Below are 15,758 nucleotides of genomic sequence, written 5' to 3'. Positions count from 1 at the left end.
TCAACTTGGGGTTTAGAAAGGCCGAAAGAACTGATATCAATAATGATATCACTCTGTCCGATTTTAGGGAAGAGCTGTAGCACAGAAACCAAACATCACAGTGCCAGAGTCAACCTGTCTAGTTTGCAACCCATTATAATTGATTCCTAGGACATGGAAAATTGTGTTGTGGAGTGATTGAACTTAGTGGACAGTTGTGGTAACAGTGTTTATCAGAGTGTATTGTCCCAGGTTAAGTTTGGAGGTGCTGGTCATTGTTTGCAGTTTGTTATGGTTTGGATCACTGGGCATCGTTTTAGGAACAGTGAATTTCTTGCAGTATGCTGACATTCTGGAGAATTCTGCTATTCATACACTGTGGCAGCAGTATGGGGAGGGCCCTTTGTTTTTTCAGACTAATAGTGCAACTATTATACTGCTCATCTCTTGGTTTAAAGACATTGGTGTGCAAAAGCTTCATTGGTCTATCCAGAGCATTGACCCTAATCCATTGTAAACATCAGCCTTAGGCCAGGGGCTGACACACTAGCAACTAGCTGAATTGTTTGTCCATGGAATATTTAACTGTTATGACACCACTCTGCCACTAGTGGATGAATGTGTGTATGTGGTCCTTCAGCTGCAGCAGCAGTGGTGGTAACTGCTGTCACAATTTAGTAATACTTTATAGATCTCTGCCAGAATTACAAACAGTGTCCCTCTCTTTGAATACAAGCTTTCCCCATTGTTTTGCACATTTCCTTTTGGGAAAGGAGCTGTCTCTTTTTTAAACGGCAGTACCCCCAAAGCACAGCCCCTATAGACATTATTGTTGTTTTGGTAACAGAGCTCTACCAACATAACACAATTTTTTATTTGCATTACTGTGTTGACTTCTACTGTAGTTGCATATAAGTCTTCGGCATCAATAGTCATGGCATGAGATTTTCTTTGTAACCATTTGACTGAATGCAACAGCAAGCATCCTCCCCTCCCCACATGTATAGTTTAGACTGGTGTCATGCAAACTGTTATCCATGTACTGGTATGACAAGTTTATACCTTCCATGGACTCTGCCCATTGTGTACTTCATGATTGAGTTGCATATCAACCAAAAAAAAAAAAAAAAAAAGATACAGACTTGTCCATCACACTTATTCTGAGATGAGAAGTAGTTTTTAGACATCTTTTCTTTAGCATTTCTGGAAGCTGAAATATAATCAAAAATGTATTGAGCAGACTGCATAAAAACACAGGCAAATCAATTTTTAATTTTATTTTTTTAAAATTTGATTACTTTGAAAGATGGAAAAGGCAAATTCTGAAGGTTGGTTAGAAATATTTTTGTTTATTGATCAAAATGTTTTATTATTGAGAACAAAATGATATTTTATTTTGGGATCCACCCTCAAAGTTAAGAATCAAAAGGAGTCTGCAGCCAAAAAAGTCTGTTATTATACTAGCTTAGCCACTAGTCAATTTCTTATCTGGGTAATTCATGGTTTGTTCAACTACATATATTCAAAGTGATACACTCTATAATTATATATATAAATGCGACAAATTAGCAGGAAGTGTAGGGGGCACAAAGACGAATCGGAATCACATAGCATTGCAGGGTCCGAAATGCCTTTGTCATGTGGTAGAGGACGTTGAACGGGAGGTCGCGTGAACAGCGATCCCGCTGGAAGTCAGCATTTGCGAACCGGTTCCCGAGGCAGTAGGATGGACGAGTATTCAAACGTTGAACTGGCAGACATGCACCTCGCGTATGGAGCTGCGGACTGTAATGGGCGCGCCACTCTGCGCTTGTACCAGGAACGTTTCCCCGCACAGGCGTGCTCCTCATCATACGATTTTTGCACGTGTGCACAGAAGGTTACGTGAGACTGGTTGTTTCACGAGAGGTACCATGAATCGAGAGCGAACGATAAGGATGCCAGACAATGAGGAAAATGTCCTACTTCTTGCAGAAGGCAATCCGAGTACGAGTACTCGAGCGATAGGCCAGTGATTGGGAATTTCCCAATCCACTGTATGGAGGATACTGTCAACAAACCAAATTAGTTCATACCATCTGCAACGCGTCCAATCATTGGAGCCTGTGGATTATCCACTCCGGAGGACTTTTGCTACTTGGTTTCTTCGACAGAAACTGTTCGCAAATGCCGACTTCCAGCGGGATCGCTGTTCACGCGACCTCCCGTTCAACGTCCTCTACCGCATGACGAGGACATTTCGGACCCTGCAATGCTATGTGATTCCGATTCGTCTTTGTGCCCCCTACACCTCCTGCAAGTTTGTCGCACTGGTACTGAATCACCCTGTATAATGTATATACACTGAGTTGTCTTTGCATTAGCAACACTTACCTAATACCTCGTGGGGCCACCTTTTGCATATAATACAGCCCATCCATTATCAGGTGGATGGTCATAGCATCAGATGTCCTTTACGTGATAAATTGGGTTGAGATTGGGTGAGTTGGGCAGGTATTTTCTGGTGTCTTGTTGATAGACACCAGAGTTGTCTGGATATAGTGTCATCATGGAGGGTTGTACTTTGTTGGTGACAATGGAAAGGTAAGCATTCCCACCAAGCCATTGATTAATGGTGATCAGAGGACCCAGGGCATGTCACAAACACAGTCCCCTAAACTATAACGCCACGTGCTATGGCCTCATGTTACATTTCTCCAAATGTAGATATGCCCATCAGCTAGGGTGACCAGATTTATAAAGCAAAAAATAGGACACTCATTGCGAGTTGACATGATTCAATTGTCATACTAGTTAAAACGATCTTCTTGTGCTCGTTTCATGCCAGCTAGCCATAACTGTTTAGCTTGATTAAAATTAATATAGGTTACTAATATATTTATAACATATCTTACATTAACATTGACAAATTACACAAAACTTTATATATATGGCACCTCCATAGCCAGGTGGGCAGGAGCAGCAGTGCGTAGCACACGCTTCTTGATTAGACCGGGGTTTGAGCCCGTCACCACCAAATACGGAGGATGCGGAAAAGGTCAGGGAAAGACCACAGCATATCCCGGAGCAATATGGCCTTAGTTGCTAATGCTCCTAAAAACCAAATAACAACAACAAAACTTTATTGAGCAGATGGTCCAGGATATACACTGTTAATATTTTTGTCATATTTTTTAGATGACTGAATTTCTTCCAAAAGGTTTGGATGTTCCTTTATGAAATTGTAAAAGTCCATACAAGAAATATCTTTAAAATATGTTTTTGTTATTAATATTTATTGCCTGTACAGTTTCAATGGACAGCTGGTTCCTTTCATCAGTCCAAAATGCATTCATTAAAGAAAACACCCTCTTGATGTATTTGTGCCCGGTATTCCTAACACAAAACTCGCAATGTGTATTGTGTTCCCAAATCTAATGTCTTCATTTTTGATTGTCTGAATTGTCTCAGTCCACATGTCACTAGTCATCACACCACATTTCTTCCATTGATCAATCTTAGATTCACGTATATTCTTCACATGGTTCACTTCATTGAATAGTTTGCCTTCATCTATTACTTTTAGTATATTGGTGTGAATTTTGGATATGTTTTCAACACACTGTTGAACAACTCACCAAGATAGAGGGATATTTAACAAAACCCATTTAAAAGCACATAGCTCTGCAAAAGGCTTGGCCCAGTTTTCCACATGTTCTAGGAAAGTATCATAGAAATTGGTGACAGTTTCAGCAAATTCAACATCTCTGATGACACCATCCTCTATCAGTTGGTTTTTGAGGTCCAGGACAGCAGATGTAAAAAAATGTAGCTATTGAGCTTTTGTTCTGTCAGGAAAATCAGTTTTTGTGCCACTTCGCTGGCACAAATGTCCTCTCATTCAATCTCTTTGATAGCGTTATTACACATTTTAAGTTTGCTGTGAATGAACCTGAACCAGAAAAGGGACTGTGGATTATTAAAAAAATCCCTCAAGAGTTTGGGACTTTTATCTTGTGATAGAAAATATGACTTGAGACCATCAAACATTTCAATTATTCTTTCAACTGCAAGTCCCTCAAGAGTTTGGGACTTTTATCTTGTGATAGAAAATATGACTCGAGACCATAAAACATTTCAATTATTCTTTCAACTGCAAGTAACAAGGAAAGCCATCACGTCTTCACATTTCCTAAAAGTTGTTTGATTCCACTTCAACAAAATTGCAGAAGGATTTCAGTGCCCCAACTCTAATAAATAGTGAAAACATGAAAATGTTGAAACACTTTGTTAATAATTGATTCCACATCAATTGGCAACATATCAGCACTTGTTTGCAAAGCATTATGCATGATCTGTGCGGCACAGCCTACTCCCAAGATTTTCATGTTTGCGCTTAACTTATGAAAGACATTATTCTTGCCTTTTCTCGCACTGCCTCCGAAGTTGGTGTTGCAGTTGTCACCACAAAATGTTATTATCTTGTTGATTAACTTATATTTCTCCAATATGGACAGAATGTGATCCACTAATATCTCAGACGTTTCTCCTACAAGATTTTGGAATTCCAATAATTTCAGGGGCGCCTCCGTAGCCAGGTGGGAAGGAGCAGCAGTGCGTAGCACACGCTTCTTGATTAGACTGGGGTTCGAGCCCGTCACCACCAAATACGGAGGATGCGGAAAGGTCAGGGAATGACCACTGCATATCCCGGAGCAATATGGCCTTAGTTGCTAATGCTCCAAAAAAAAAAAAAACCAAACCAAACCAACCAATAATTTCACTTGTATTCCTTTCGTAGGTTGTCTGAAACCAGTTAGCAACCTACCAGGCCTTGTGGCATGGTGTGTTGTCTTGTTGATAGACACCAGAGTTGTCTGGATATAACTACCTCACCAAAACTGGGACCAACTTAAGGCTTGAGTGATTTCATGAATCTAACTTAACAGATACATATTTTGCCTCACGTAAGTCACTCATCACTTCAAGAAATAAAATGGAGCCAGTACATTCACAACTATACTTTCACATTTTGTTCTTGCACATGTGAAACATTTTGAGAATAAGTTTCGTATGATGGTAGATGTGCAATCCACCAATCTAAACGTATGGTTATGCTTGATACAATGGAAAGCTAGCAGTCATTCTTGTGCAGCAAGATGTTTCCATTCACCATTTACATCTTTTTGTTTTGTCATGAAAGAGGTTAGTTTCTTGCACTTTTTGCTGCAACTACTTTGTGCTTCTTTTTAGCAGTGTACTGGATAATATCTGAATGAGCACTATGTTCAATAGAAAATTCAGCAGTACAAACATAGAACTTTACCGTTAAAATTATGCTTATGATGCTTGGGCATCTCACGACCTATTGTCAATAAACTGTTGTTGTTATTGTTGTTGTTATTTGATTTTTAGGAGCATTAGCAACTAAGGCCATATTGCTCGGGGATATGCGGTGGTCATTTCGTGACCTTTCCGCATCCTTCGTATTTGGTGGTGACGGGCTCGAACCCCGGTCTAATCAAGAAGCGTGTGCTACGCACTGCTGCTCCTTCCCACCTGGCTACGGAGGCGCTGTCAATAAACTGAATTTATAATTAATTACAAGACCCTTCAAATAATGTTAACTGAGTTTACATCAATACATAAATGCTTTGAAAAATACCAGAGAAGATACTAAAATTCATTCCCATGTCTATTGCGTCGGCCATGCTATAAACAAAAGTCGACTGTCATATTCTCAATTCTCGTGTGAATTATAATGCCACCTGTGGAAACTATGTGAAAGCCATCTGAATCACATCTTACTGGATTATAGTGCCATCTGTTGGAAATAGGGTAAGCCTCTTTACTAATTTGCAAAAAATTGCATAGTTAGGTTAGATTTTACGAAAAAGCGGATAAATAAGAGAAATGGGAAGTGTTGTTTAAAAAATGGGACATTTGGCATCCCGTTTACATTTTCTCAGGACAATGGGATCAATGGCTGAAAAGGGGAACAATCCCATTAAAAAGGGACGTCTGGTCACCCTACCATCAGCACAACAGAGTTGGAAATGGGATTCATCAGACTGGGTGACAGATTTCCATGTTGGTTTTTCCATATGGTCCAGTTTTGGTGCTGACTTGTCTATACAAGGTGCATTTTCTTGTGTTTCACAGTGAGCTTAGGTACCCATGATGGCCATCAATTGCCCTAGGCTATATGAGCTAATGTCTGGTACATAGTCCATATGGATATCGGTCTTGCTATTCCTACATTTTACTAGGTGGTTAGCTGAGCCGCTTTGCTGGTGTGTTATGAGACACACATGACATTCACCATGGGCATTGACCAATATCCATATATCAGTCAACGACCATGGGCAATCGGTCATTGACTGCACATCTTGGCCCCATGGTCATTCCACTTTTGAAGTTTGAAAGATCTCAAAGCCGACTCGTTCTTCCTCACAGACAATCAACAGCTGATCACCATATGTAATCTTAATACAGCCATTACCGACTGAGCCTTCACCAACGTTGCAATGGCCAGTCCACTCCTACACAAGGCTGTGTTGCTAATGCAGAGCTTGCTCAGTGTTTAATTAAATATAAGACCTGTGTCAGTGATGCCATTGGATATTGAGTAACAAGTGCCAGTAAGCAATTTCATTGTGCCAGCAATAGCATTTGAGGAGTAATAAAATTGTTCATGTGGCATGTAAAAGGTTTTTTTTTTTTTTTTTTCAAAAGGAAAGTGTTTATTTTGCAGCATTACCTTGCATCCTAATAATATTTGTAATGCCAGGAGACATTTAATGATAAATATCCAAACATTGAGTACTGCTTTATTGTCATTGTTTAACATGTTCTTCCTTGAGTTGCATCAAATATACTAAAAAGAGTGCATGCATTTGTGAATGAACACAGTGAATATGTATGGCACTTCCTGTAACAGTTTTAATTAAATTCTGGTTCATTTTTAATGATTTTTTTTTAGTGAAACTGGATTGCATTTCCATTGGATAACTGTGTTTCTGCTTGTAATATGAATATGCTGCTTAAATTATTGTGGCTTTCTGTAATAATGTTTAGATAATTGATATTTTTATAATTCTGTGATAGTTCCTAATTATTTATGATTTAATTTTTAGCATTCAGTCATGTACATAGCAAAGGAGGAAGCTTTACCAGAACATATTACAGCAGATCAGTTCAACTGTTTTCAGTACTGGCGTCAGCCAATTCCAGATATTCCACTGATGGATTATGATGCTTTACCCATTAGCAGTATTACAAAAGAAAAACGTGAAGGCGATCCTAAATATGACTCGTTTCTCTATTGGCGAGTTCCTGTTCCTGAATTGAATGAACAGGAACTGGGTAGTGTCTGCATGATGTAAAATAAAATCTTGTCAGAATATGCATTTATGATACATATAAACTTTCCACAAACTAGTCAAGTTATTGTTATTTTGATGGATGTATACATCAGTTTAGTTTAATTTACCCTGAAATAGGTATTTTGAATTTTCTTCTCTGTGTAGGTAGTAATATGAATATGCTTGCTATATCAAATGTAGTGGCAACTGATATCCCCCAAATGCTCAGTGTTTAATATTTTAATAACATTTAGAGCATCTTGAGATATTCTGTATATGTTATGGAACACATGCATTATCTAATTTATTGAGCATAGAGTTCAAAAATAATTATGCATTATGGTATTTATCACTAATGCGGGGTTTTGTTTTTGTGTGTGTTATCTCTGTTGATTGTGATTAAGTCTGTGGTGGTTGTTTTTGTTAAACTACTTATTAAATGCAATTAGAATTGATAAAGATACAATATTATTTAAAATATCCTTTCAAATGAGTAATTTTTGCCATGGCAAATGCATGCATGTTTAAATTCCATCCCCCCTCCACAGTAACCAAAAATGTAAAAAAGAAATTTCCTGCATGAGAAGATAAATATTTAATTTATTTTATGCTAGTGATATACAAGTACTGTACATTATAGTACTTTAAATAAAATTTAGAACTTTAAATGTAGAAATTTAAAATAAACTTTCTTTAAATAAAATTTAGACTGTATAAGATTGTTAGCTACAGTAAGAAAAGTAATCAGAGTATTTAACAAAGTATTTTATCGTAGAAATACCATCAAATGTTTCAGTACTACTCATAATAAATTGAAATAGCATATATACATATGTGTATATGTGTGCACATAGAACCTCTTAAATTGACCACCATTGGGACTTTGACCCCTGAGATTTTTGAAACCTAATACTTATATAGCTCTGTTGATTGTAAAGAGGGTAGAACTTCTTTTATTGTAGAAAGAGTAAGCAATATTGCAAAATTAAGTATGCATCAATGATTATTACTCTTATGGAGTAGTGAAGTAACATCTTCACTTATAAAGTTATAGCATATTGCTCACTCGAAGAAAACTTTTCTGAGCTTCATATTTGAACCCCTTAGTTTCAGAAAGAGATCTAGAAATTACTTTGCATGTGCAAAGTAATTAGCACTATATATGACCAATGGGAAACTGCCATAACTCTTCAAAGTGGTGTTTTTTCCAATATCAAACTCTGTGATTGCTACTGTTACTCCATCATCTGAACTTGGAATTCAGGCATGTTTTTGGTGGTAGAGGGGAGACTAAATTGTATATTGCATTCAAGTCATTCAAACTCCATGACTATCTCCTACTGTTTCTCCAAATTATGACTAATAGTTACCGCTATTTAAACTGCAGTTTTTTGTTTGATTTAACTTAAGGTTTATAATGTGATATGCTCAGGGAAAGTTTCCTGGGGTGAATAAAATGCTATAATTACTACAAACAGTTGAGAATCAGGTGCAACCAAAGTGATTTCTGGTGTCACATTGTAAATTTTAACAACAACAAAAAAAAAAAAAAAACACAAAACCCTACTTTTCAAGTTTGCAATGTATAGTTTAAAATAACAGTAGTTATAAGACTGGTTTCAAAGGGCTGTAGCAAACTTTAAGTACATGATTAAGTCCTGCACTTCAAGATTTTTTTTTCTCTTTATGTACCACTTACACTGAGTTTTAGATTTATAGGGGTTTTACTGTGTACAAATTTCAAAAATACAGTACATCTGCAATTTTTTGAAAATTCCTTGCATGTGTTTAGAAAATATGGTTAGTTATCCATTCCTTGGATAACTAACCAGTTGATGTTGGTGGCATAGAAAGAAATGTTCTGATTGTGTACTTTTTTGTTTCAGTTATTCTTTTAATATATATAACTACTTCATACAATTTATGGGTAATGTTTTGTGATAGTCTGTTTTGATTGTTACTTATGCTAAATCTAGATGTAGTTGTGAATTAAATTAAGCAACTTGTCTGTAATATTTGTAAATTATAGGAATTTTTACGTCTATTCTGTTTATTTAGCAATAAAGACTTATACCAAACATTGAACTATTAATAGTTAAATCTTAATATATCTTTATTAACTTTACTGAAATTAAAAAAAAAAAAAAAAGGAATTAAATTTATTTCTATATTGTAACACTTATGTTAAAATTTATTTAACTTTAATGTAGTATTTATAATTTTATCATTAACCACTAAAACAAGTATTCAGTTGATTTGCCTTGACATTACAGTAATAAAGTAAATATATGTAAGTGATTTCATATTGATCTTGCTGAATTTGATTTGCAAACTTAACCAGGCTCTATCCTGTTTGAAGCCATACTTTCTTTACTTGATTATTATATTTTTCAAGAAAGACATTTAGATTTCTGTACAAAATGCTACTCAATACTACAGAATTCATATTTTTAAAACAAAATATTTAAAATTTTTTCTCTCATAACTGATTTAATTGTATAGCACAGTAATGATAACTTCATTTACAATTAAAATGTTTTCTGCCTCTGGAATTCCTAAATCTGGGTTCCTTATCTGTGACAACTTTAAGATGCATATGCCCCTGAGGTTTGTACACCGTATAGCAGTACTCTTACAAAAAATAAGCAGTTTAACTTATGTTACTCTTTCTCCTTTTTTTTTTTTTTAATACTTGCACTCAAATGTCAAATTCTTTCTTAAGATAGAACAGAATGTAACTTGTCTTGTTTTAGTTTGTACCTCAGTTTTGTAGGATCTGCAACTAGTAGAATTATATGTATTAGGTTTCTTGAAGATTCTTTCAGGAAGGCTCAGTTTTAGTCATGTTAAATACACAAGTAAATAATACTCCTTCCTTGGATTGTGAAGACCTCCACAGTGATATATATATATATATAATGCAGATCAAACTACACTAAAGGAATGGCTAAATTTTACATTGACATTGCCGTAATAGACATTTATCTCTGCTGCTACTAAAGAAATATTAAAAGATAATTGCTCATAGAACTTACAATTTAAATCAGAATTTTGAAAAGTTAATAAATAATTTAATATTTATTAACAGTATTTAATAAAATTAAATATTACACTGTAAAGTCAAAAAAATTGGTTGCAGTTATAAATTAGATAAAACTTTACAAAATTAATCAAAACCAGATGTTATGTTATGACTGTCTGTGGTGTCTTCAATGACTAGTAACAAATAATTAACTACTGCTTGGCATTCTTAATCATAAGTGGTTATCAAACTTTTGTGACATATGAAAAATTTTTTGTTGATCCCAAGACCAACCTAACTGCCCTGTATAACAGTATTAAATGTAACAAGTATTTCAACTTATTAACATTTGCCTAATATTTTGCAATGTCAGTAAATGTATGGGAGGGGCTACCAGATTCCAAAAGAAATCAAAAGTTTATTGTACTGAATATGAATATTTCCAATAGATTGATGAGGAGAACAAAAGGGTGCTCTTATCAGGAAAGGCTTTGGTTCTGCAAATTGCAGCATCTAGGTTAGATGCTGCAATTAAATACATCAATGAGATCTCACAGCACCTGTGAGATCTCATTGAGGTGTTAAGGCTTTAAATGGATCAAGTAAGCTCAATGCTGACGGAATCCTTTCACTTGCTCAAAAAACACACGAGGGGACATAAATTGAGGAAAGATGGTTACGGGATTGCTGTGTGGACACTTGGTTTCAGCCAGAGGGTAGTTGAAGTGGATAGTTTGGATATATAAATTTAAAGAGGAATTAGACAATTTAAGGGGAATAGATAGGTGATATAAGAACTCACTGCAGGATGGAAGCCTCAACAATTCATGTTGAGGGAAATGGACCATAATCTACCACGCTGGTCCAGTGCAGGTTGGCAGATCGACCGTATTTAGCAGTCAGGGGCTTGAACCCCAGTCTACTCAAGGAGCGTGTGCTACTGCACTCCCGCTCCTGACAGCTAGGCTATGGAGGCACGTTTTTTCTTAAGGAGGCAAGTGCAATTTACTAAATTTTGAAAATTTTCAAATTATTTCAATTATTTTGAAATCCATTTTCAAGTCAGAAATTTAACACAAGACAGTGATCAGATTTGAGCTGACTCCCTGTAAACTGTATGGACAACTAGTGTTGAGTGTGGTCAGTCTTTTGACTTAGAATGCCAAATTGGATTAGCAAGTTTGGGCCTTGCAATCTAAAATTTCTTCACTAATCAGATCATCATGTAATATTTAAATTGAGTTGAATTATATATTGCTTAATAATATTATAGGGCTTGTAAACTAACATAAAGACTGTATTATTAGAATATGGTGATAAAAATTACCCTTTTTTTTTTTTTTTCCGTGATAAAAATATGCCCCTTTTGGAATTTATTGTGCTATTAAAAACCTAAATTGGGTTTGAGCATACATCACAATATATCATCCAACTGTTTTATGCACTAAATGTTGGCTTCTTTTTAAAAGTATACAAGGATGTTTCCTGCTCAATAGATAGATGGCTATCTGCTCATAATATCCAAGTTTGCAAGGTAATTTAATTTAAATTTTACCTACTAATAGTTTTTTTTTTTTTTTGTCAATGAAAGTTGCTTCTCATGGCATATGGAGGGGAACAACATTAGAAATATATTTTTTATCTTTAATAGCAAGTGAGCTAATGGCTATCTGCTAAGCTCTGTTTTGCCAATGTTTGTGTTTTGCATATGTGGACAAATTAGGTCAGTACTCTCGTTTTTTGGCCTCCTAGATTAAATAAAAGATGACAACATATAGTCTATCTTTTTCTCTGAAAGAATACTTAATAAAATATAAAACTAAATGCAGGATAAGACTATATTTTTTATATTTATTTTACAATGTACTGATAAAAAAATAATGTTAAAATTATAGATTTAAAAAATGGGGATCCACATTCATATCTTATTTAGGGAAATGGTTTTACTCAGTAGGCTATGTCTCATCTCTGCACATGTGTAGGATTAAGGCTTTGAATGGTTTGAGCAAGCTTGGTGCTGATATGATTCTTCCTCTTGCACTTGAGGAGACATAAATTCAAACTGAGGAAAAACGGTTGCAGAATAGATGTGTTAAAATTTGCCTTTAGCCAGCAAGTGGTTGCTTACTGGAACAAACTTCCATCTGTTGTGGAAGTTGATAGCTTAAATAAATTCAGTGAAGAACTAGACAAATTTTTGGAGGGAACAGACAGGCACAGCGTGTTTTTTTTTTTTGTTTTTTTTTTTCTGGTGCTGTATAAGCTTGCTTTCTTGCATCATATGCCACTAATGCTAACTCCCTCGATCTTTCAGTAATAAGGTTGGGAAGTATGCTGTAAATTCCTCTGTTGATAAAGGAGACAGTTGCCTTAAAAAGCTTTGTAATTGCTTTTTTTTATTGCTTTAACTCTTTATCAGTGTAATGTATTATATACGAGCACTTCTCGGCTTACGGAAATTCGACTTTACGTTTTTGCTGGCTGGTGCAAATTTAAAAAAAATCGTGGAAACATATTTGCATTAGTAAGAATAAATGGAGGTATTGTGAAAATATCAATGTGAACCCAGTAACACATTGTTTTTTTTTTTTTTTTTTTCCAGTAAATCATTCCAAGACCTCGGAAGTTGAAATTTTCGCTATATTACTAAGCTATTTATCTCTCTAAAAGGTCATTTTTATAATGGAAATTGCACTACACTTTCATCATTATCATATGTTCCATTGTAAGAATCAATTTTGATTGCCCTTGTGATATTTTTCTAAATCACATTCCTAGAGGGTCATTACCATAAAACAATAAAAACAATTTGCACTTTCCTATTTTTTATTGGACTTTTCTGTTAGCGCAATCTATTATAAACGGGTAGTAAACTTGATCTTATTGCATTTGCGATAATACCGATAGCTGGAATTATGTGGGTTTTACTTTACGGTATTATAGTGAAATGAGTTCCCCTTCACTGAAATCTTCAATCTTATAAAAAACAAATTTTCAGAATTTTCTCTTCGTTCCTATTTATTTATTACAATGATGAAGGTAAAGGGACCAATGGAAAGTGCAAGTGCTGGCAGCGCTAGGAAACAAAACAAAATTGATTTTGAAATAAAGAATGGAGCAGACAAAGTTTGCCATCTGTTGCACAGAATTAGGTCTTGGTGCTTCAATAGTGAATACTATTTTAAGGGACAGTGTGTATAAAAGAACATTTTAAAGGATCAACGTATTTAAAATCAAGTGATCACAAAACAGCATTCAGGTGCTATTATTGAAGATGGAAAAGCTATTAATAATATGGATGGAAAATCAGATTCAGTAGTGAGTGCCCATGAGTCTAATGGTGGCCATTCAAACAAAAGCAAGAAGTATTTATGAAGATATTAAGGATAAGTACGGTAAACCCCAAGCCAAGTTTGTGGCAAGCATTGTATCGTTTAATAGGTTCAAGCATCGCACTGGTTTCCAAAACATTAAAGTATGCAGTGAAGTCACCAGAGCTGATTCTGCAGCTGCAGAGAAATTTTGTGTTATTTTGGGAAAAAACCCTTCTAAATCTCCACAGCCCTCAACTTATGCAGCAACGTGCTTATCACCTGGAGAGTTAATTCTGGCAACAATGCTCGAAAGATAAAACTTGCTGACATTATGCCTGTCTCCTCTCTCTCTTTAATTTTTCCTGCATATGAGATAAAAAAAATTTAATAAATAATTCTATTTACATGTTCGTCGAACATTTCTTTTTTGCTTCAATCAAATTTACGTTTGTTGCATAAGTATTTAGGAAAATTTCAACTTACACAGAGTTCTGCAGAACGCAACCTTTATGTAAATGGGGGAGTGGCTGTATTTTAAATATACAGTTTTATCATGTTTATTTTTATTTAATATTTTGTCATTTATCAGGTTGACGTGTTTTATTAGTTATGAGCAAAATTAACTGAATGTAACTCATGTAGAAAAAAACTGTTTTTCCAAATTTAAGACTTCCATTTTAATATTAATATACTTTTGAGTTATTTTATGCTTCAGAATTGGTAATATTTATAAAATTTGTCTTTTTTTGCATATAATTGTTCCTTTTGATTAGGAGAATAGGAATTTTTGATTGATCATTTGGTTCAGGAACTCATTTAGTGACGTATTTGTTAATTTTGTACTTAAGTTTATTTCCACATTGATTTTACTTTGCAAGCTGGTCTTAATTTAACTGAAAAGAACTGCTCAATTAAAGTTTGGAATATTCAAGTTCATACTTTGTTAAAAAAATATATAACATATTTCCATCTCTTTCATACCTCGTTAAAAAAAATAACATATTTCCATCTCTTTCAGAAAGAAGCTAACAAACTACCTAGTTATGATATAATCATAACTTTATGTAATAGCTATAATCTTTTTTTTTTTTCTTTCCCTTAGTATTCCTATCTTAATGGTGTATTTCTGTCAGTATTTTCTTTTCTTATGTATTTTTATTTAGCATTATAGTTAAGATTATTTAGCCATGATACCTAATCTATAGATGGTCCAGCACTTTCATAACTAGTGAATGAAAGGATGAACAATGTTAAGAAAGTCAGTTATTATTAAAGATCAGATTTCTGTCAAATATTGGTGCTCATCATTGTTAATACTACTTTGATATTATTCTATGCATAGGCACTACAATGTTAATATTTATGTATTTGCCTATTATTTCTGAATATTAAAATAGAATGCAAAAATTTATCCCATCGAAGCAGGTTAATAGCTTTCTCCCTGGTGTTATTTAGTCCTTTCTTGTGAAAAAACCAATCAACCACGCTAACAAAAAAAAAAAAAAATTTAGTATTTAAGTTAGCATGAAGTTTGTCAGCAGCAATAAAATCTGTAAGCAGTGACAATGCAAAAGCTTGGGCCGGAGGTTTGGTTGCAATAGTTTTGTATTTCAAATAATTCTTATTTCTCATCTCGAGTTGTACTTTAAGGGTGGTTTACTCCTGACCTATGTTTATCATTTGTATAAATATGTATTATCCAACTATTTGTTTCTAATTGTTTATATCCTGGAGAATGTTTCCTGTGGGAATGTGGAATTATTTCATTATGTCAGCAGTCATTCCTTTCTACAGGTTAACCACTAAGTTTCAATTTACATTGTGAACAAGGGGAAAACTATTGAACATGTTTACTTTTTTTTTAATAATTATTACTGTTAGGAATATTTTATCCTTACACTATTGACCAGAAAAACAAATTTCAAGGAAAACCAGGGCATTGCAAGTACTAATTATGAAAAGTCTTAGCTATTGTTGTTATGAACATATTTTTATCTACATTTTCCAGGCAAGTAAAACAGATATTCAGAAATGGTCAATGTCCTCATTGCATAGTTAAATGTACAATAAACTAATGTGTTAGAATTCTTAATTTTAAAA

General features: G+C 34.6%; 1 protein-coding gene across 1 annotated transcript in view; it reads left to right on the top strand.

The window, feature by feature from the left end:
- The window catches only part of LOC150083380 (uncharacterized), a 48,723-nt gene extending 41,356 nt beyond the window's left edge, over window positions 1–7,367 (top strand). The window contains exon 2 of the mRNA XM_090377229.1: window positions 7,095–7,367. Coding sequence (XP_090233355.1) covers window positions 7,095–7,343 — 249 coding nt within the window. The 3' untranslated portion in view covers window positions 7,344–7,367. The remainder of the gene's footprint in view (window positions 1–7,094) is intronic.
- Window positions 7,368–15,758: the final 8,391 nt, after the last annotated feature.

This window comes from Mastigoproctus giganteus, chromosome 7, assembly GCF_048544385.1.
Source record: "Mastigoproctus giganteus isolate SK-2022 chromosome 7, ASM4854438v1, whole genome shotgun sequence".
NCBI classification, from domain to species: domain Eukaryota; kingdom Metazoa; phylum Arthropoda; class Arachnida; order Uropygi; family Thelyphonidae; genus Mastigoproctus; species Mastigoproctus giganteus.
This window is presented reverse-complemented; position numbering and strand designations above follow the sequence as displayed.